Genomic DNA, 22,927 nt, shown 5'->3' on the forward strand with positions numbered 1-22,927 from the left:
AGTCTTCTTAAGCCTCAAGATGCTCAGAGACACTGACCTGATTCAGCCTCTGAGGTCTGGATCGTGTTTTCCTTTTAATATGAACTAGAGTGGGATATTTCTCAAATTCCGAAGAACTAATACTCTGGTATTTCTGGGTGATTCCCCTCCCATGAGACTTCAGCTTTTGGTCTCAGTGCAGGTCGCAGCTGGAGGGCGGTTCTGGTAAAAGCAGACGAAGGGGTTATGGAGAATCTAATTATTTGTCATCTCATTAAATATTCGTGTGCGTACATCTGGTGGTGAGAAAATGTGTAGCCTTATGAGTTTGTGATGCGTGTGTTTGTGTGTGGTGGTTGTGATGGGCAACTTTTCTTTCGAGATACGGACAGGGTGGGGGTTGAGCAATCTGACCACACTCCACTCTCTCTCTCTGGAACGGGACTTCCTTCCTGACTTGGACCAGCGCAAAAACAAACACCGCAAGGAATGTATAAATGGGACTCTTGTTTCAGCTTCGGATCATCGATTGCAGCTGTTCGATACAACCGGGGGTCCTAATTAAAAGTCGCCCTCACTCCGCCGGCATGAATCTCGCGACTCCGGCTCTGATTTTCTGTGCGCTGTTCCTGCAGGAAGCTGCCGCCTCTCAGCGCGCCAGCTGCTCCGGGGCTCTCTGCTGCTTCCAGCACTCCGCGGACTTTGAAACTGCGGAGAAAGCCTGCGAAGAGTCGAACGGAGAGTTGATCCGATCCGGCTCTGACGAGCAGATGAACGTGTTGAGTCGTCTGGTGAGAACGTTCACGGGGAGGTTCTGGTTGCGCGGTGGTACAAACTGCACCGCCGTCTCCATGGGGAGCGGGTCCGGAGTCTCGTTTGGGCCAGAGCCGTGCCGAAACACCCTGGACGGCTTCTTGTGTATGTATAAATCCTCTTCGGTTTGCGGAGCCGTTCTGAGCAGCGGAGGCACGTCGGTTACGTACAGAACACTAACGGGCTTTGACGTGTTGGAGTCTGAGACGTTTCCACCGGGGACTCTGGCCCTGGTGGGACGGTCCGGGGCTCAGTACCCGGACTCCAAGCACCTGTGCATGTCCTCATGGTTACAGTCTCCGTGGTCCTGCGAGGTCTTCCAGGGTGGCTGCGATCACGGCTGCAACAAAACCTCCAACACCTGTACGTGTCCAGTCGCGCGTTCTCTCCATCACAACAACTTCTCCTGCACGGAGCCCACGGCTACCAGACCACAGGTTCAAGCCAAGCGCTGCCCCGAGGGCTACAAGCTGGCGGCGGACGGCGGACGCTGTGAGGACGTGGATGAGTGCGCGGAGACGTTGGATCTCTGCACAGGTGAGGGCGAGCAGTGCGTCAACCTGGACGGGAGGTACGAGTGCATGTGCGCGGACGACTTTGTGGAGGAGGACGGCGCCTGCGTCAACACGTCGATCTGCATCTTATGCGAGCACATGAAGTGCGAGAAGGTCAGCGGGGTGTACCAATGCGCGTGCAAGGAGGGGTACCGGGTGTCCCTCAAAAACCCCACCGAGTGCGAGCAGGACTGCAGCCAGAGGGAGTGTCCTGCGATCTGCAACAACAATCTGGCGCTGGAGAAGAAGGACATGCAGCAGTGCTACTGCCCCCAGGGCTTCATCCTGGACCTCTGGGAGGGCTCCGCCACCTGCTATGACATCGACGAGTGCGAATCCCAGGCGCTCTGTGACCACGAGTGTGAGAACCTGCCCGGTGGGTTCAGGTGTGTGTGCAGGAAAGGCTACCGGCTGCAGGGGACTGAAAAGTGTGTCCGTCTGCAGAACGGAGGAGAGGAGGAGAACGCATCGGGGTCGCCTCCTGATCTTGCCAGCACGCCGGTCAGCCTCCAACCGGCCCCCCTGCCGTCTTACATCAAGACCGGCAGCGTCCTGGGCATCACCGTGTTCCTGGTGCTGTGCGCGGCGCTGCTGGCGTGCGTGATGAAACAGGCGTTTAGACGCTGCGCATCTCTGAACCTGAACTCCATAAAACACCCGGACATCGATATTTTCTACCTGCAGCAGGTCACAACGGAGACCTACAAGAGATTATCGTTCGATAAGCAGTTTAAAAACGACTCGTAAAGAGTCTGAGAGGCGGGCTCACCTGGAGGAGCGATGCACCGATCAGATGTCCATACCGATGTGACGTCCAACGGTCGATATCGATCGTTTCGATTTTTCTCTCAGAATATAAAACCCAACTGTGCCTTCAGGTACAATGATAAAGGTAGCTGTATTCAACAAAATAGGAAGGAATTACAAAACTCAAAGGCATAAAGACGGATTTTTATTTTAAAATTGTCAAAGACGACATCGTGTTTATGGACCAAAATTATTTTTTCCCTTTTTTTATCTGTTAAGCATTTAATGTTAAAAATTACAGCCTATTATTAATTAGAGAAAATCGGTGTGTTTTGATCGGGCTGATCAGTGCATCCAAGTTTGACCTTGGAGACAGAAAATATCCTGGCCACGATATATTTGAAAAATTAAAGTCATACTATTAGGAAGTGAGAAGTGAAAACAGCTTTAAGATTTCTGTACTTGTCTTTAAAAAAAACAGAATTAACACAAATTCTGTTCCATTAAAAAATCTTCAGTTAGATCAGTTTCCAGCTCTAGTCAGGTACTATACAGTTGGCGCAAGCTGCAGTTTCAAACATTTCCTAACTATGCAACATTCTATGCACGTATTTGCTGCATTTCTGAAATTTATTCTGTTTTAATTGTCTGACGAAGTTACATTTAATGTAAAGCTAAAAACAGATCGACACTGGATGTGACTGAAAAAGAAGAAGAAATGAGCTGCCTGATTTGTGGACCTTTGACAAACACTGCAGATCTCATCACTGGGAGAGAACCGCAGCGTGTAAATAGAGCGGACTGATGACTCGTGAGTCATAAATATAACGTGGTATTTATGTTAACAGTTAAATGAAAGCTGGAGTTCAGGTTTTTAATAACCTGAATTATGTAAAAAAAAAAAAAAAAAGACTGTGACAAACGAACTGAAATGAGTGTCACTGACGAGTAAACCACTTAGCGTTAGCATGGTCTGTACACTGCTACTATTAACCTTACTGTACCAGGCTGATTCTCACCGGTCAGCTTCATGTGAATGTAAAAACTGTGCTGCTATTATATGTATTACAGCTGCAAACATCTGTATAAAATCATGGTTGACTGTGTATTTGTTTTCTAGTTCATGCTGCCAAAGCAGATGAGTTAATAGTTTGCTGTCGTCCAAACGAATATTTGAACGACAGCAAACAATTCCCCAGTAATTCTTATGATTTTTTTTTTTTTACATTAATTACTCATTTCTACTTCCATAGAAAAAATCTCATTACGTTCAGCACCGTGGAGCCAGACTGTTTCCTGTTTGAAGGTCTTCATTAAGCTTATTTTCCTACTTGTTCTTACATGATTTATTGAACTTAACATTTTCAGTATGAGTATTTTTACCAATAAATTGTTTGTCAATACATAAATAAAAAGGGAATAAAGATGCAAAGTTCACAGAAGTATATATGTGTCTCTTCAAAATGATAAAAGATGGTAAAAAAAAACTGCAGCAGATGAAAGTGTTTTTACAAAACAGGGAAATGAAACCAACAAAGATCTGACACAGATGATCGTTGTTGGTCATTTTCTCTTCTTTTTTATTCATAGTTTAATGAAAAAACTAAAGAAAATGTTTTATTTTGTATTCAAAAAAACTATTTTTTTGTTTTAAGACAGAATTATTCAAGTCCGCATTATAGGACTGTTATAGGACTGATAGTTCTCAATTTGATTAGGGGAAAAATTGACTCAAATTAGGTCCAATCGCTAATTGAACTAGTTGACAAATTATTCGACCAGCATACTTTCAACAATTCAGTTTTATTTTAAAATAAACATATAAAAGAAATAAAGTGACTCCAAGTTTTTAACACTATATATTCAACAGATCGTATTTATTTCTCATCATGAAATACTGCAATTCAAACACAAATTAATGGATTACTTGGAGTATGGCAAGCAGTTTTGGAAATTTTCAATAACCTCCGTATCACCCCTCCGTTCTGGTCACAACTAAACTCCACTACTTTCACTTTTGCTCAAACCAATTCAATAAAAAGATACTCTTCTTAGCAACTCGTTTCACAAACTGCTGGCACTTTAGCCTAGCTGCTAAAAGTCTAAATAGCAAAAGTTCTGCAGTAAGTGTCTCAGCAAGGTTGTATTTTGTTAACAATACCAAACAACTGACATACTTGTTAAGTAGTAACCCTTAAATGTGTGCACTAGTTCACTGTGAGGTGCAAATTCAACTAGTTGACAAAATAAAGCGTTTAGGATTTTACCAGTTAGACAAACTAATTAGCCTCTCAGATCAAATAGTGTTTTGAATGGTCCTAGTTAACTAGAGTTAACAGGTGCAGATATTTAATGGTCACTTGGAAATTTTTGGGCCAAGTTTGTAATGATTAGTAATAATATAATAATTTTTTGAAGCCAAAGCTTTGACTACTGGGGTCTGGTCGTTGACAAGTGTGTCAAAAATGTTACTAAAATGGACAGCTTAAGTACTTTTTGGTTTTCACTCTGACTAGTAGAAAAAGAGTGTGATTAGTTAACAAAGATGTAGAGTCTTTTTGTTGTGTTTTTTTTTTTTTTTTTTTTTTTTGCTAGAGCAGGAAAACATTGTACTAGCATGAGTAAATGTAGTAGTGCAGAGTGGTAGCAAACAGCTTGGCTAAAATGATGGCTGAAAGGATGTTGAATATTTTAGTCCAACTTCTTGCCAGATTTGCAAAACTTGTTCAACTAGTGAAGAAACCAACATCAGAACCAACTGCCAGTTAACTTTCTGATTAGCAATTTCTCTTGTAAAGACAATAAAGTTTACTAAATATGCATTGTAGGTTTTGGCTAGTAATCCAGCTGAACTGTTGGGTCACACCAACTTTAAGAAATACTTGTAAGTTGGTGAGTGAAATATGTGGACTAGTTAACATGTTAGGTCAACAACCTACTAGTAGAACAGATTGATTATAGCATGTGAAGAAGCCTTCGAGTTTGGGACTTGTGGTGCTTAAAAATATTTAATAATGAAATAACGAGAGCAAATATATATCTAGTAAGGTTTAGTCACAAACCTTACTGTGAGTTAGAAGGCCATAATGCTGACAGTTCTCCAGAATATCAAATATTTACACAAACTGCTTGCCATACTGGATAGTCACGATGGCCGTGGCTGAGTTGGGAGGGGCTACGAGGACATATAAGGGTCTTTCGGGGAAAAAAAGTTATGCGTAAGCCCGTACAAGCCGAGCGTAACTGTGGATGTGAAGTGGAAGGGCAGCGAGCTGTCCGGCAGTTCGTTACTCAGAGCCCCTTCCTTCCTCCGCCGGGCCCTAATATGGAGCTTGGGGCTTATAAATACCACCTAAATAGTTATTCAAACAATCAAGTCAAAGGGTTACCGGATCGCGCAAGAACTTAAACGGGGCACAGCTGAGATCCAAACATGAACGTCGCAGCGGGGTTGTTTGTGCCGATGCTTGTTTTCCTCCTGGGAAAAGCTGCGGGAGCAGAGCGGACCAGCGGCTACTGCATCGGGAATGCTTGCTTCACCCTGTTCCGGGACCCCAGCACTTTCAGCTCTGCGCAGCAGCTCTGCAGAGACCAGAACAGTCACCTGATGACGGTGCGGACCTCTGTGTCCAGCGACGTGCTCACCGTCCTGCTGGGAAACCTGACCGGGAGTTTCTGGATCGGCTTGCACCGCCTGAGCGGCTGTCCGAACCTGTCAGAGGAGCTCCGAGGCTTCCAGTGGGTAACCAAGGACACCGAGAGCGACTTCGTTAACTGGGAGCCGGACTTCGACTACAGCTGCGCCGCCGCCCGCTGCGTGTCCGTGAACGGAGATGAGAACTTTAAATGGAGGCAGACCCCGTGCGACCAGCCCGCAGCGGGCTTCCTCTGCGAGAACAGCTTCGTCGACCCCTGCACTAACCTGCTGCACGCAGCGGAGCAGTCTGTGCGCTACTGGACTCCCTACGGGTTCGAGGTGGAGGATGTTCAGTCCTCCACTCTGCCGAGTGGAAGCATCGCCACCCTTTTCCCGTCCAAGACCAAATACATCTGCGGCACCTCCAAGAAGTGGCTGCGGGCTCCTTGGAACTGCGAGATAAACGAAGGCGGGTGTGAACACAAATGCGCCATGGACCCCAGTAACACCCCCATCTGCTACTGCCCGCAGGGCAAGACCGTCAACACGGCCAACGGAATCTCGTGCCAGGCGGAGGGCACGGACGACCCCTGTGCGGCGTTGCACTGCCAGCAGGCCTGCTACGAGGCCGGAGGCCGGCATCAGTGCGGCTGCGACCACGGTCTGCAACTGGCGGCGGACGGCAGGACCTGCGTGGACTTCGACGAGTGCGCGGACGAGCGCCAGTGTCCCGAGGAGAACTTCAAATGCGTGAATACGCCACGCGGCTACACGTGCGTCTGCGAGAGCGGTTACAGGTTGGTAGGCGGCGCGTGCGTTGACACGGACGAGTGCACGCTCGCGCCGTGCGAGCACGAGTGCACCAACTCTCGTGGAAGCTACGTGTGCTCGTGCTTTAAGGGGTACAGGGTGGACGAGAAGGATCCGCATAAATGCAGGCTGCACTGCGGGGAGCAGATGTGCCCCGCGGAGTGCGACCCCAACAACAACTTCCAGTGCTTCTGCCCGGACGGCTACTTGTTAGAGGAAAGGGGGGGCTCCAGCTTCTGCATAGACATAAACGAGTGCGACTCTAATTACTGCGACCAGGAGTGCCGAAACACGTACGGCGGGTACGTGTGCTCCTGCAAGCCCGGTTTCAAGTTAGTGGATGAAGACCAGTGCAGAGAAGTCGACGACGAGGACAGCTCCACTCTTAGCATCCCCACATCGCCCACATACCCACACCCCGACCCGACCCGGCGGCCCTCCGCGGTGACGGCCGGCGGTCTGGTGGGGATCATAGTGAGCACGGTGTTCATCATCGTGCTGGCCGTTTTCGCGGCTCACGTGCTGCTCCTGCGCAGAGGGAAGAAGGAGGAGAGCGCCGCAGGTGCGCTGAAAGAAGCCGAGGAGGACATGCACGGCCTGCAGAGGCTGAGCGACAGCCGCAGGGACAAGGTGGTGTAGGAGAGAGACGCTTTTAAACGAAAGGCGTAAATGAATGTACGAGCCGAGCCTTCAGAAGCACAGACTCAAAAAAAAAAAAAAAAAACTCTCACTTTTGAGGAAGAAGTCTGGCAGGATGCAGCTCAGCCAGATGAGTAAATGAAGCAGCAAACGGTTTACAAAAAAAATATAAAAAATCAGTTCGTGTTTATATTTACTGCCCAACTCACATACAGCCTCCCACATGTAATGAAGTGACAAAAATAACTGTTTACAGTTTTTACTTTGGTAATAAAATGTAATATGAACAAGTAAATGAATATAATGACTTTTTGATTGATTTTTTTAAATAACTCTTTCAGTTAACTTGTCTCCAATCTCTGTAGATTGGGTGCGCCATCTGGTGGAAATAAATTAATTTGCAACGGAACTGTTCCTCGGCCCATATTTGCTCAGATGCAGTGGAAATGGTGCCTCTCATTCAAAATTAAATCAATAAATACTCTATGAAATGAAAACAAATATTTTAATATACATATATATTTTAGTGGGTAGCTTATCTTGTCGATTACAGATGTTTATTTATTGTTGATTATCATTGTAATTATTGAAAGTAACCACATAATTGCACAGTTCTAAATGAATAGACCATCACATGGATCATATTGTGTTAGAATAGAGGTAACCTTCATTGTCTCAGATTGGAGGGAATTCAGGTGTCACCATAGCAACTTAAGGTAAGTGGGAATATCTTATAATGGTAAAAAAAAAAAAAAAAAAAAAAAAATATATATATATATATATATATATATATATATATATATATATATATATATATATATATATATATATATATATATATATATATATACAGTAAAGACACATTTACAACATGAGTAAAGGTGACGGGGAAGAGAAAATACAAAGATTGTTTTCAGTGAGAAGAGCTCATCGTATCAGTCCTGATTCCAGATAAAGGTTCCAACTTTTACAGCAACTCAAACTTTGAACATCTCCAGAAGATGAAGCATGTCTAGTTTTTCTGCATCTCTTTTTATTTGAGGTAAAAACAGATGCAGAGTAACAGGAATCACGGTGTATGGCAAGCCATTTTGTGTAATCATGCAATGTTTCAGCAATCAGCGGCGACCATAAACATGACTGAACGAAATTGACTATTTACAAAACATGTCACAGCAACACTGTTTTCATCAACACCTGCATTTAATAACCAAAACAAAGGAAAAATAAAGAACTTATGTGCTACTGTTTTCAGTAGGTTCAACTTATAATAGCCTTATTGTTACACAATATTATTATTATTATTATTATTAGTATTATTATTAACAATATGCACTAGAACAAGACGAACAGAAATAAGCTAAAAAAAAAAAAACAATAATCATATTGTTAAACAATGAACTTGCCTGAAACCTAATTTTGTATTTAAATCTTGATTCAGATAACAATTAGCAGACGGTTTGAAGAACTGTTAGCATAACTGAACCGGTTTGAAGAACCGTCTGCGTTGCGTATTTGTTTATAAACCAATTCAATAAACTAAAATATGGCCAAAAAGTTAATTTATTTCAGTATCTCCATCAGAGTCAAAAACATTCTATAAGCTTAATTTCGCACAGACTGATGCGTCTGAAGCTTCAGTTCTGGTTTTCTGCATATAGCTAATAAAGAAAAAACAAACTACATTTAAGATTACAATATTACATCAAACCTGTATTTTTCTTCTCCCGAACAAAAAAAAAAAATTCAATAATGCATTATTATATAGGATAGTCTTCAGTCACTGAATTTTGCACAGACATCTAATACTAGAGAAACTGTAACTTTGTGCAAACAATCCGTGATGGGCGAAGTTATTATTAGTTTTCCTGCTGCTGCCCCCTGATATGTTAACCCGTTGTGTGCTATCTGTCATAACGGAACGGCGGCCTGCCTGCCTGCGGACTCATCCTGGTTCTGCTGCCGGGTGTGTCGGAGTGGCTGCCTGTGGAGGAGGCTCCGGGGGCAGAGAGGAAGTGGATACTATCAGCCAACATGGAGCTACGGAGAAAAGGGAAAGCTCCAGGACGGGAACACGGCCACCTGTAAGAAAGAGGAAGGTGAAGCCTCTTTGGCCATAAAGGAAATTGCGAGTTATGTGCATTTTGTAAGAACAGCGGAAAATCAGTCTTTCTAAACACACACATACACACACTGAGAGAATCTACGGAGCCACTTGTATGCTTGGAAGAAGCGTTTAAGCGAATTTTCCACCAGTGAGGGATTCCTTTCACCGTCTCGTTCAGCAGCAGAGGAAAGACATTCCCAATGTGTCCCACTCCAAGTCTGAGCGGGGGCTTTTGCACGTGACGATGTCACTTCACGACCTCGTTAAAGCCTTTAAAGTAAGTGGATTCTGTTGATCACTCTCTGATTCAGACAAGCCCGAATTACGCAATAAACGTAAATCTGCTGTGAAGCTAAACCTGAGCTGAACCTGCGGCCAACTATGTAGGTAGAGAGGGTGGGGTGGTGGGTGAAGCTGCTCATCAGAAATGAAAGCAAAAATGTCGATCTTTTTAGATGTAGTTAAAAAATAAAGAGATGAGCATAAATGAATTTAGTTTTAAGCGGGGGAAAAAGCAGTCAGTTGCCATATTCTGATGTGCTAAACCCGTGACGTCACGCAGGGTCCATTGATTTAAATGTAAAGCTTATATTGTGCTAAAGAGCATCACAAATTTGTCCTGTTTATATGTTCTTGTGTATCTGTTCAGGAGTGAAAAAGGGGAGAAACGCCTTACAGGCATAAAGAAGAAACAGCGCCTCCTACCGTCACAGGTACAGGTGGCAGTTTAAGAACAGGAATTACGCAGGGCATTTTTGTTTTTTCTTACGTTGTTTTTCTTATTTAAACATTTAAAACAACAACAAAAATCAAACAAAATTGAAATTCCCCTCCTCCGTCACTGACAACAAGACAGAATGCAACAACTGTTGGCAGATTCGGTGCAAATCTGATCTGGATTTTCTCATCAGAGGATTAAAAAAAAAAAAAAAGTTATTTGATTTTCCTCTAAAAATGTAACATCCAAATTTGAGCCGTTTAATTTTGTAGCAAAAAAGGGAGACTTCATTCTTGCTTCCTATTTAATTGTTATCTTCGCGCTGTACTGTCAGCGTTTTCACGCAAACTAATTGTTAAGTTAAAGGGGAAAGTCAGGGTGTAACGGGAAACTGCGCCCCCTGGCGTCACACTACAGGACGGTCGAGTGATTGCTGCCGCTGGAATGATAAACATATGCTCTCTTTTTTATGTAGAAAGCAGCTTATGTAGAAATTTGTATTTGGTTTGATTTTCTGTTTATATTTTAAATAACTGTTTTTTTTTTTTAAATCATAAACAAAGAAATTCTGTTTTGTCTACTGAACTCCATATTGTCACATAAAATGAAATATTATATTAATAGTAAACAACCGAAGTGGAAAAGCATTTGGACTCAGAGTTGCTAATCTGAAACATCAACCATTTTTCCGACAAAGCTCTAATAATCTGTACAGCAGGACACATTTCCACTTTCATATCCGCTCAGGGCAAACAAATCAAGGATTGCACAACTCTGTGGGCAGTGTATGAACAACATGAGCTGTTCGGGTGAACCATAGTAAACACTGGGACTGTTTGTCCTCCGTAGGTCCAAGACAGTATGTGGCTCCTGGTTCTTCAGCTGATCTGCGCTGGCTTCTATCTACAGGTTGGTGTCTAACATTGACCTTAGACCTTAGCTCACACATTTTCTACAGATTTAGCATACTGAGTGTACAGTTATATTAATACTTTTAACTTTACTCATAAATGTCCCCACTGAGGGGCAAAAACAGTTACTTTCTATTCTATTTGAAGCAATATCAGTGGTGAAAGGTTGGGGTAATACACAGATAAATACCAATTATCAGCTGTGGCAGGATTATTAATATGTGATGGACATTGATATCGGTCCAATATTCTCCAATAGATGAATCCATATTTATATCTATATATATATTTATTTCAATTGCAACAAAGTATCATTTGATTGAGCAAAGGGCAGCTGTGTTAATGTACATATAATACACACACACACACACACACACTCAAACATGAAAGCATAATGAAAATTTTATATTTTTTTTACAGTAATGTTCTTGGTAATATGTTCACATATTGTGTTCATTATCTTTTTTTGAAATATGTCGTGTTCCTTTTATCATAATCAAAGAAGAAACAAAGAGATCTTGTTTGACAAGGTGCCAGCAAGCTGGTTATCAGAATCACTGTAATTATAAACATCAGTTCTGGTCATTTTACCATATAAATACAGAAATTTCCACATTTACACAATAGAAATTGGTATTTATATGGTAAAACTTCCAGAACTTTACTATAAATTTCAGTGATTTTACTAAAAAAATTGCCAGAATTTATAGTAAAATTTGTAAAGTTTTGTAAAGTAAAGTTTTTTGCATTGCGGCAAAATCAAAAATTTCACACATAATATACCTTGTTGTGTAATTATACAGAGATTTATTTTTGTTTTAGCTCTTTTAAGGTCTTTTTTCTATTTTGTTAAAAATATAAAAGGCAAACAACCCTAATCCATCTTCAAATTTATGAGCAGTCTGAAAAACTTGAATGTACTTAGTCCTGAACTCTTAATGAATCCATCTTTTCTCCCTGCAGCTAGCAACATGTCACCCATCATGCCAGTTGTGGGGACAAAAAGCATACTGCACCTCCCGGAACCTCAGCTGGGTCCCTGTTCTGCCTCCCAACCTCACCCACTTATATTTGGATATAAACTTAATCCATGAGATCAACAGGACTTCTCTCAGAGACTTAAAGGAACTTCAGGAATTAGACCTGGGAAGCCAGAAAGTAGTCCTCACCATCAGGAACGACTCTTTCCTCAGGCAGAGAAAGTTGACCACACTGGTTCTTGGCGGCAATGTCGGCCTTAAGCTGGAGCCACGGGCGTTCGTCGGGCTGGTCAGGTTAAGGGATCTCTGGCTGGATTACTGCTCTTTGACCGACTCCATACTGGCAGAAAACTACCTGAAGCCACTTCTGTCACTGGAAAAGCTCAACCTCTACGGGAACAACATAGTGAGACTCAATCCGGGTCAGTTCTTTTGGAATCTCACAAAGTTCTCAAAGTTAATTCTTGATCTGAATCAGCTTGAGAAAATATGTGAGAAAGACTTCGTTGGTTTCCAGGGGAAATATTTTCACCTCCTGAGCTTGAGGTCGAACAGCTTCTTCAGATCTGACGTTGACTGGAAGGACTGTGGAAACCCTTTCAAAGAGATGGCCTTCAACATCCTTGATATCTCAGGAAGTGGAATGAATTTGGAGACATTAAAATTGTTTTTCAGAGCAATCAGGGGGACTCCAATTGCTCATCTTAAATGTTCTGGAAGTCTTGGAAAAGACTTTTCCTATAACAACAGGCCTGATCCAGACAAAGACACTTTTCAAGACCTTGAGGAGAGTTCAGTTGTTCATTTAGACCTATCAGGGAACAGGATTTTTGCTTTAAAGATTGGAGTCTTTAGGGCTCTGAAAGATGTGGGGAACATTGATATCTCCCGGAATAAGATAAACGTTATCGAGACAAATGCCTTCATTGGTCTGGAGAGGAATCTACTACAACTCAACCTGTCATTCAATCTGTTAGGAGAGATCCGCTCCGACACCTTCAGCAATCTGACAGAGCTTCTCATCTTGGACTTGTCTGACAACCACATTGGTGTTCTTGGAGACAAGGCCTTCAGTGGTCTTTCCCAGTTACATCATTTATATCTAACAGGAAACGCTCTGCGACAGCTGGCATCTCCTGCCCCGCTACCAAATTTAGAGTTCCTCCTCCTAAAAGACAATAAGTTGAATTCCATCAGAAGCATTATTAGCTTGTGGAACAGCAGTAAATATTTAGATATTTCAGAAAACAGACTCACAAACCTGGAAGACCTTTATGTCGTTTTAACTCATTTCAAGCGTCTGCTGTTCTTTTTTTACGGGGGCAACACCATTTTGTGGTGCACTATAAATCCAGGGGTTTCCATGCCTCCTAATAATAGCTTGGTTGTGTTGGATCTTCATGGCAGTTCCCTCCAGATTTCTTGGGCACAGGGGCATTGCCTGGACATATTTGATAATTTGCAGAATCTGATTGGTTTAAATATCAGCCATAATTCCCTGATGACCCTTCCTCATGGGATTTTCAGGGGTCTCACCTCGATTAGAAATATTGACCTTTCGTTCAATGGCCTGACCTATCTGGAGGCCAGTGTTTTCCCAGCCAGCCTAAAATCGCTCAGCCTCTCAAACAACTTCCTGGTCTCTCCCGATCCGATGACTTTCCACTCGCTCAGCACCCTCGACCTTTCTGGAAATCAGTTCCACTGTGATTGCGGTCTGGAGGACTTCCTGAAGTGGCTGAACATGACCAATGTGACCTTCCTGAGCCCAGCTCAGGAATACAGATGTGAGTTCCCAGCTTCTTTCCATAATCTTCCCCTATTGGAGTTTCATACCATCATGGAGTCATGTGAAGATGAGGAAAAAGACATTCAGGCTTTTCAGTTGGCTCTTTTCATCTCCTCCGCCATTCTTGTCTTCAGCCTCGTACTCGGCGGGATTATTTACGCCCGCTTACGAGGGCAAATATTCATCATCTACAAAAAGGTAGTTAACAGGGTTCTTGAGGGCCCCAAACCACCTGCCCAAGAGAACAACTGGCAATACGATGCCTTCCTGTGCTTCAGCAACAGCGACTACAGGTGGGTGGAGGCCGCCTTGTTGAAGAAGCTAGACAACCAGTTTGCAGAAGAGAACCTGTTCCACTGTTGCTTCGAAGCGAGAGACTTTCTACCTGGGGAGGATCATCTGTCAAACATCAGGGATGCCATTTGGGGAAGCAGGAAGACCTTGTGCATCGTCTCCAAGGAGTTCCTCAAAGGTGTGGCTTTATGTACACTGAGATTTGGAGGGAAAATGGCTACAATTGTTTTCTGATTTCACCCTGAAACCTGTCAATCTGTCTTTAGCACCTATGAAAAGAAAACAAATATCTAACAGCTTTTTCAGCGTCACTCCCAAATGAGGTGTAAAGTTGTAACTTCTGAGATAATCTGCAAGTAGCTGTATTTACAAAGATCCTTTTCTGAAGTTCTATGTTCTCACTTTTGGGAGATGGTAATAGGGGGTTCCCATTCCCTCATTCTAATGCCAAATTAGCACTTTCCTTGCCTCAATATACAGAAATCCATCCGGGTGGCATATCTTAAAGTAAAAAGAACTAAGAATAATTTCCAATTCCAAGAAGACGCATCCAAGAAATCCTTCATTAATTTCTTGGTGAGCTTTATATGATTTCAGAAAGTATGAAACCAAGAGATTTCTTGGTTTGTCCCTTCAAGTAACAAAACCCCCCTACAGCTGTGTCATCTTTCTAACAGTAGCATTTTAGCTACCACAGTTCGGATGTTGTTTCGCTGCTGACTTTATCTCTGTTCATACGTATTACTACATTTCTGCCTCCCTACAGATGGCTGGTGTTTGGAGGCGTTCACTTTAGCCCAGGGCCGCATGTTAGAGGAGCTGACCAATGTCCTGGTTATGCTGGTGGTAGGGAAGGTGCGTATAATCCTATGCTGCTGACACTGGGTTAATACAAACTACTGGTACACAACATACCTGTGACTCTCCATATATTAGAATATTGTTAAAAGGTGATTTGTGGCTGTTACTTAATTTATTATTTCAAGAGTCTGTTAATATTGATAATTCTGGCTTGCAGCTAAACACAAAATTATTTTCCTAAAAAAAATTACATTATTTTACACAGCCAATGCAAAATATTTCAGACAGAATTTAAGCATGAATTACTGCACCAATGCAGCATGAAGCCAATCATATTGTGGTCCTGCTGAGGTGTAATTGAAGCCCAGGTTGCTTTGGTAGCTCCCTCTTGTTAATATTCCATAGATTCTCCATGAAAATGGTCTCAAACCTCATTCTTTGAGAGCCAGAGTCTGGCAACTTTCAGATGTGTCCCTTGTCACAGTTGAAGCCCATGAATCAGCAGTGTATGATAGCTTTGAAACTTCTGTTTCAAAGCTATCATATTTAGCTGTAAGCCTTTTGGCAGCAAAATTAACAAACGCTTGAAATAAATCGCCCTGTGAAACGACTACGTACTAAATAAGTTTTACTTAATTTAATATGTACACCCTTGTTCCAAGTTATTCCATTTTACACCCGTGTTTCCTGTTGTGAAATGTATGCGTGGAAATGCCGCCATCTATCTTAACCATCTGCTCGTTACAAACCCAAAGGTTGCTCACTACCAGCTGATGAAGTGCAATGCAGTCAGAGCTTTTGTCCAGAGGAGAGAGTACCTCACCTGGCCCGAGGACCCTCAGGACCTGGAGTGGTTCTATGAGCGGCTTGTCTCACTGATCCTCAGAGACACCAAGGTGAAGAAGTTTGCTGAGGACAAGCCTGAGACTGTGAAGCCAGATTGCCAACCTCCTGCTAAAGAGAAGATTCCACTTGAGAACATCAGAGTTAACAACTTAGCAGGGAATCCATTAATGTGAAGGTAAGGTCTTTATATTTAAGAAGACCTCAGTCTTTGTTAAACTTAAACAGCCTTAAATGAAATACCCATACCTTCAAACAAGTCTTTAAACCTGACTTTAGTTTTGTTTGCCTTTCTTTCTACAGGAACACTTTTATGAGCCAACGAAGTCAGACTCTACTCACTCTGCACAAGTTATAGTCACCAGTCCATAATCGGGAACATTGAGTGTGATACTGTGAACAGTGTGGTGCAGGTTTCTTGTTGTGTACAGCGCACACTAGTTTTTATTCAGAACGTTCAAATCAGAACGTGACCTGTGGAGAGAAGATGCATGTGTTCAGTGTTTAACTTGGTGGTGGGTATATATCTGTTGTCTGTAGTAATGAGGAGTTCAATACCAGTGATCAGTAGCAATGTAATAAGTGTTGGAAGATGTAGTTCTTCCAATTTTTTGTTTTTGTAATTCAGCAATACTGGTTTTCAATATACCAGTGGGATATAAATACTACTGATTTTGGGGAAAATTTTGGTAAAGCACTGCAGTTTGATTTTCTGTGTTGTGTGATGGAGCTTTCATCAGAATCAAATGTTCTGTGAATAAATGATGATTCAGTTTGATTTAACAGAATGTTTAAATTTTTCTTTATTTTTTTAGAAAACACTGAAAAATGAATGAATGAATGAATGAATGAATGAATGAATGAATGAATGAATGAATGAATGAATGAAAAAATAAGGGGCAGTGATTACAAGCTGCTTAGATGTTGCATTCAGGCTGCAGTAAAAAAAATGAATGGAAATGTACGGAAGCGCATTGCTATCACGCAGGAAAAAAAAAATTTCGAGCGCTATCACGTTATAACGTGATACGTATGTCGTTAAAACGTGATAGTATCTCGTTAAAACGTGATACGTATGTCGTTAAAACGTGATACGTATGTCGTTAAAACGTGATACGTATGTCGTTAAAACGTGATACGTATCTCGTTAAAACGTGATACGTATGTCGTTAAAACGTGATACGTATGTCGTTAAAACGTGATAGTTATCTCGTTAAAACGTGATACGTATGTCGTTAAAACGTGATACGTATGTCGTTAAAACGTGATAGTTATCTCGTTAAAACGTGATACGTATCTCGTTAAAACGTGATAGTTATCTCGTTAAAACGTGATATTTATCTTGTTAAAACATGATAAGCAAAAGCTGAATGGCCTCCTTTAAGCGTCCTGAGAAACAATCACCTAATGATCGTGATTCATAAATCTCTACTCGGCTTGGCTCCAGCATCCTTAAACTTTCTTTTACATAGGTCTGTTAATTCCCATTCTTTACGTTTTAACAATATTTTTCTTTTACATGTTCCACTTTTCTGAACTGAAAAAGGGAAGCAAGCTTTTAGTGTGATGGCTCCTACAGCCTGGAAACAGCTCCAGTCTGAAATAAAGATGTCAAAGCTGGTTTCACTGGACTTATTTCGAGCGATTCTTAAAAACAGACGAGATTCTATTAAACAGTGTCACTGTTTTTAAATTCTTTTCTACTGTTTTACACTTCTGCATATGCATTAATTAATTTTATTTTGTAACCAGGTTGCTGTGTGTTGCAGACTTCTACCCAGGTCCCTCTTGAAAATAAGATAAGATGTGTATCTCAACGGGGTTTACCTGATAAAATAAAATAAATAAAATAAAAAAATAAAATAATAATATTTGTCAAATATTGGTCAACAATTTTTAATATTTGTCGACAAACAAGGAGCAAAGAAGAGACACCTCTCCTTTACCATATAGGTGACTTAAAATAATGTTTTCTAATGGAGACAAAGAGGGTAGATAAAGATTATTGTGTTGCTTTGATAAAATAAAACTCTGAACTTGAAGATAGTTATAGAAATATTTTGTAGGAATATCATGTTTGTTTTTAATTTCTTCAAGTTACATAAATATCTTCCCTGAAAAAAGATCAGACACTTTAGTTATATTCTTAGCAGTTTAAATCCTGCTCTACATGGATGAACATTACATCGGATAGTTGTTGCATTTCTCCCAAATAATCAAGTGTTTTTTGCCAGATCATCATTGTATTTTTCAGAAATGGGTATTTTGTTTGCTTAATTGACCTTTTCCTGCCTGATGAGTACATGTACAAGTCTATAGCAATAGAGATCCAGTGGGACACAATAGTAACCCATGCTGGGGGCTGTCTGGCAGTAAAGTAAAACATTGCTGCCCTGATCTGGGTTGAAATAACATAATAGGTTTGATAATTGTTAACACCCTCTGTCATATGGCTGATATAAGACAGACAGTTTCATTCTCGGGCGTTTACCATTTAAGTGAAGTTGGAAAAAGTTATATTTAGCTCCTTAAAGAAGAAGGGGAGTAAGGAAATTGAAACTGATTGGAAAACATATAAGAATTTTGGCAATATTGTAATTTTTATAATATTGATGTGACCAATTAAGGAGATGAGTAGCATCTTTAACTATTAAACTTTTAAAGCTAACATACTTAGACACTTCTGATCTGGAATAGATTATTCATCTCTGATGCTACGTTGCATCACTATAAATCGGAATCTGAAAAGTTGTTGGCATTATTATCCCAGCTGATGGATCCTTGTAAGCCACACAAAAAGGCAGGTGCTCTAGGACAAAAAAGTGAAAGAAAACAGAAGGTTAAAATAATAACAAATATTGTAAATGTGATAGGAGTTTATTTCTAATGCATTCCAGATGCAAACATATTTTTAAATCTCTCATTGCTGAGGTTTCAATTCAGATAAAGATTTCACAAATCACAAACTAGGTTTGAAATATTCTGCCATTAGCGTAGATTAGAATAATCTACTCCAGATTTGAAGTGTCGATGTATGTTCGTTTTTAAAGCAGAACAAATTATTTCTTAACATTTATATGTTAAATATAATTTCCATGATTAGTTACTTATTTACAGTCATATGTCAAGTCATATGTTAAGTATAATTTACATGATTATTATTATTCACCGAATTTAACTTGATTGTACACAATTCCAAAAGGTGACGTGAAAAATAATTAAATTCAAAGCTTTCTGTATGATTTATTTTGGAGAGAGGAAGTCTTTTATTTTGAAGAATGCTTAACAGGATCTAGTTTTGTCTTTTGCCACTATCGAGCCTTCTGTTGATTTCGGTTGCTTGGTTACGAACAGCCGTAGTTCAGCAAGTGTACTGTTAAAACAAATCTGAACAGAAACTGTTCAGCAAATACGTCTGAGCCTCCGTTATAATCTCCCTTTAGCCATTTCCCGAATCAGAAGCTACAATCGGAAGCCAACTTGAGCTTCGATCCAGACAGTCAGGAACGCCGCTACAGCTAGAGGACCGGACTGACGTTTCCTTCTGTGCAGTCCCGTTCTGTTTAGGATCCTGCTCAGAGTACGCATGCTATTAATGGTTTTAACCACAGTGCAAAGCAGCATCCGTATCTCTACATGTTGTAGACCAAACATGAAAGGAAACCTGACCAATTCATGTTAGCCACTGCACTAGCCTAGCATAATACCGCCACTTCCTGGACCTAAAATTATCATGTTTTAACAAGATAAATATCACGTTTTAACGAGATACGTATCACGTTTTAACGAGATACGTATCACGTTTTAACGACATACGTATCACGTTTTAACGACATACGTATCACGTTTTAACGAGATAACTATCACGTTTTAACGACATACGTATCACGTTTTAACGACATACGTATCACGTTTTAACGAGATACGTATCACGTTTTAACGACATACATATCACGTTTTAACGACATACGTATCACGTTTTAACGAGATACGTATCACGTTTTAACGACATACGTATCACGTTTTAACGACATACGTATCACGTTTTAACGAGATACTATCACGTTTTAACGACATACGTATCACGTTATAACGTGATAGCGCTCGAAATTTTTTTTTTCCTGCGTGATAGCAATGCGCTTCCGTAGAAATGGATTTTAAATAACAGCTGGTAAAATAAAGTCACATAATGAACATTTCATCTGTTTCAAAAGCTTTTAGTGAAAACAAAATCAAGTTTTAGCAAAGCTTCAATATTTATAGAACGGGCCTTTCTTTTAGAGGACGTGCTAAACCAGCTTTGGTCACCCCATACGAAATTCACTTCAAGTCTTAAAATCCTAGAATTACTTATGCAATTAATAAATTATTTTAAAGTTCCTGTGCTGAAGGTCTCTATATGATCATTGGTACTGTCCTGTGGCCTACAGAACCAGACGCTAAAATCTGAATGGTCGGTTGGACTACAAAGTCCCCTTTAGACCAACTATATTGACGACAATAGATATAGCCCCACCCATTGATTGTGATCAAAAATCTGGATAGATGAAACAAAATCTGGGTTGCAGCAGGATTCAACTTATATCGTATGCTTTTGTATAAAAATTAATTTATGCATATATTAAATTATTTACGTATTTGTTTCTAATTGTAAGTACTACCAAGTAAAAATGGTTCGTTTTTATAGATTTGGGCACATTTGGACCTCCTTAAAGTCTTTGGTAATTCTGAGCTTATGACAGAAACTGTGCAAATTAGATTTTTGTGATTTCATTTTTATTAACTTACATATTCTTCATAGTAATCTTGACGCAACGCAAACTGCCACTATGAAACCAGAAGTAGTGAAAGCTGAAAAAAGTGCAGCCTGTGTAATTTGTCCTCCGTGTTTTAGCCACTAGATGGCGGTAGCTGCATCTTTACTCGTTTCTCGTGGGATTTCAGTGAATCCTAGCATTTTGTTTGGTTTTAGAGCTTTCTGATCAAGATATTTAATCTGCTTCATGTAATAATGTCCCTGTTAAATTCTTACTATAATCCCAGAGCCACAAACCGTCTCAGTGCTCCGCTCAGTTGGACCGGGGTGAAGATGAAGGGGTCAGCCAGTTTCCTTCCATTCCACATCCATCTGAAAACAGGAAGCTACTGGGCAGTGGGAAGCTTCCGGCCCTTTGGCCCCGGCCGCCTGTATCCTCTCAGCTTTTATGAGCCAGCTGCTCAGAACATTAATAGGGTGAGTCTGCAGACTTGGACTACTTATACACTGAGGACAGTCCATTAATGTGAACACATTCAAACCCAGACATCTGCCCAGCCTGCTGATACAGCACAATAGTTTCTGGTCATTTAAAGATAAGAATATTTGCATTTATCAAGAGGCAGTAAAAAATAACTGTAAAAATGTTGCATCTGTTGCGAGACCAGAAAATTAAATCTGAACCACAAAGTTTGTTTCTCAGTCAGCTGAAGCAACAAGAACCAACAGACTTTTTGACTGCTGTTCCAGGGGGTTGTGAAGGCCAGCATTGTGTCCCAGTCAGGAAATGTTTCCCAAAATTTATATTCAGGACCAATGGAAGCACAGCTACTGTTGCTCCTCTCTACTCTACTTTAGACTGATTGTGTTGATTAAGATGTGGCATCCTAAATATCTTTCTGATTCAAACCACCTCCTTGGTTTGAGCTGCAAGTCCTAGAATTTCCAGATTGTCCGTATGTCTGGGAGGCATTATTAGTGCTAAAAGGACACATAGAAGAGATCTTGAGACATCTTAAGAGAACTTCTAATATTAGAGAGCAGATATTTATGCACCTTTATACACTATGAAAGCCTCAGTTTCAAAGGCTTTTGACAGATCAAATGTCATTAGAGAATACAGACGTCAATCATCTATATTTTATGCTCTATTTAAATGTACAACTTTCACTGTAAGTCTCCATAATTGACATGGTTGATGATAAGCTTCTCTGTCAGCCCAAAAGGGGGGTAGGGAGTCGATCTAAAACGATCCGTACAACGCCAATTAATTACTACACCGCTCAAGTGTCCTGAAAATTAAACGCTGTTCTGATCATAAATCTGGAGCAGCACAGCAGCTCCACCAGCACATAATTTGAAAATTGGAAGCAAATGTTTACCCTGTAAACAAGCTATCGAGCTCGGCGGCCTCCTCACAGCTATTTCAGGCCTGTGGGTCCTAGTCAGACCAGATCCACATGCCGGAGAGAGAGATCCTCCCTCACGGGGTAACGTCATGAACCCCCCTCCACGGCCACAACTAATATTTGACCTCCGTTTAGGCAAATATAATTACAGGGAATCTCTAGAGAAGTGGACTCATCTTCACAGGGGCAATTGAGCTCCTGAGGAGAAAGAAGACCGGCAATGGTGGGGGCGCAGTGGATTAGAGACTGAGCTGTCTGAGCCCAAATTAGATGTTTCCTTCAAGAGGCATCAAGCAATCCCAGTGTGGGTGTTAACTTATGTAATGTGTTTTCTAGGACCTGTTTGTATGTGTAAGTTTGTTTTGGGGTTGAGGGAGTGATGGCGGATCAGAGCGAAACGGTAGCAAAAACACAGTGCTATTTTTCCTTCCTTTCCTTCACAGAGTGACTGTTGAACAGGAAGGACTTCAGGCTTGAGGAGCATTTCTACAACCACACCCAGTTTTTAAATACTGATATAAAACAATACCAATTACAAAAGTAGCAAGTCCAAAATGGAAACCGAAACATCTCTATCTCCAGCTCATTATCAGAGTTAGCAAGGTGTTCTTAGGCCAGTCCCTCCAGCTAGTTCTTTGTCTAACTTGGGGTCTCTTCCCAATGTAGCTTGGTAAACCAGCCACTCGTTCTACACTTTGCTTCGTAAAGAGAGTCTGGGCTCTTGGGTATTGATAAACGATTGCTCCCTGGAGGCGGGGACTCCATTGAAGTCTTGAATTTTACCCAGTCGCAAACGTTTGGCCATGATGTACATAATGCGCCAATATGACGCTAAGAATGTTACCGGAAATTGCCTGCGCAATTGCCTGGGGGATGCTGTAAACAAGCATCCCCCAAAGTGAAGAGATAAGTGCTGAGCTGAACGAGGTGGCTGTCAATGTTAATTCAATATTTGAAAGCATTGCCAACACAGACTGGATGGCTTTCTTTACTTCCATTGCTAAAACTACAGGCAGACTACAATCCTAAAACAGTGCAGCCAACCAACATCATTGTTCACAATTTCTCCTTCTGTTGGCTGATTGGCCTGGAAAAATCTACTTCAATAGGAGGAATCCCAGATAGAGCACTGAAGGGTAA

The 22,927-nt window shown here is 41.2% G+C and overlaps 3 protein-coding genes and 1 long non-coding RNA gene across 4 annotated transcripts; 3 read left to right on the plus strand and 1 right to left on the minus strand.

Moving 5' to 3' along the window:
• On the plus strand, positions 1-3,535 carry LOC106907828 (thrombomodulin-like). Its single transcript, XM_014973700.2, has one exon. It carries the CDS (start codon positions 477-479, stop codon positions 2,091-2,093), a length of 1,617 nt encoding a protein of 538 aa, XP_014829186.1. The 5' UTR covers positions 1-476; the 3' UTR covers positions 2,094-3,535.
• Positions 3,536-4,001: 466 nt separating this feature from the next.
• Positions 4,002-7,483, plus strand: LOC106907821 (thrombomodulin-like). Its single transcript, XM_014973689.2, has one exon. The coding sequence runs from the start codon at positions 5,527-5,529 to the stop codon at positions 7,177-7,179; it is 1,653 nt and encodes a 550-aa protein (XP_014829175.2). The 5' UTR covers positions 4,002-5,526; the 3' UTR covers positions 7,180-7,483.
• An 878-nt stretch (positions 7,484-8,361) lies between these two features.
• Positions 8,362-9,688, minus strand: LOC148153010 (uncharacterized). The gene is made up of 2 exons (XR_015761795.1): positions 9,368-9,688; positions 8,362-9,261 (listed from the first exon to the last, which is right to left on the minus strand). It is a non-coding gene; the product is annotated as an uncharacterized LOC148153010 (long non-coding RNA).
• A 1,150-nt stretch (positions 9,689-10,838) lies between these two features.
• Positions 10,839-16,410, plus strand: tlr5a (toll-like receptor 5a). Its single transcript, XM_014973719.2, has 5 exons — positions 10,839-10,913; positions 11,879-14,156; positions 14,745-14,833; positions 15,535-15,800; positions 15,926-16,410. Exons 1-4 carry the CDS (start codon positions 10,866-10,868, stop codon positions 15,796-15,798), a joined length of 2,679 nt encoding a protein of 892 aa, XP_014829205.2. The 5' UTR covers positions 10,839-10,865; the 3' UTR covers positions 15,799-15,800; positions 15,926-16,410.
• Positions 16,411-22,927: the final 6,517 nt, after the last annotated feature.

This window comes from Poecilia mexicana, unplaced genomic scaffold, assembly GCF_051168715.1.
Source record: "Poecilia mexicana isolate PSO_F unplaced genomic scaffold, ASM5116871v1 scaffold_21, whole genome shotgun sequence".
Classification (NCBI taxonomy): domain Eukaryota; kingdom Metazoa; phylum Chordata; class Actinopteri; order Cyprinodontiformes; family Poeciliidae; genus Poecilia; species Poecilia mexicana.

Coding starts and splice junctions, on each gene's coding strand:
- LOC106907821 (XM_014973689.2), top strand. CDS start 5,527: ATGAACGTCGCAGCGGGGTTGTTTGTGCCGATGCTTGTTTTCCTCCTG.
- tlr5a (XM_014973719.2), top strand. CDS start 10,866: ATGTGGCTCCTGGTTCTTCAGCTGATCTGCGCTGGCTTCTATCTACAG. Junction 10,914..11,878: donor GCGCTGGCTTCTATCTACAG/GTTGGTGTCTAA, acceptor TTCTCCCTGCAG/CTAGCAACATGTCACCCATC. Junction 14,834..15,534: donor TTATGCTGGTGGTAGGGAAG/GTGCGTATAATC, acceptor ACAAACCCAAAG/GTTGCTCACTACCAGCTGAT.
- LOC106907828 (XM_014973700.2), top strand. CDS start 477: ATGGGACTCTTGTTTCAGCTTCGGATCATCGATTGCAGCTGTTCGATA.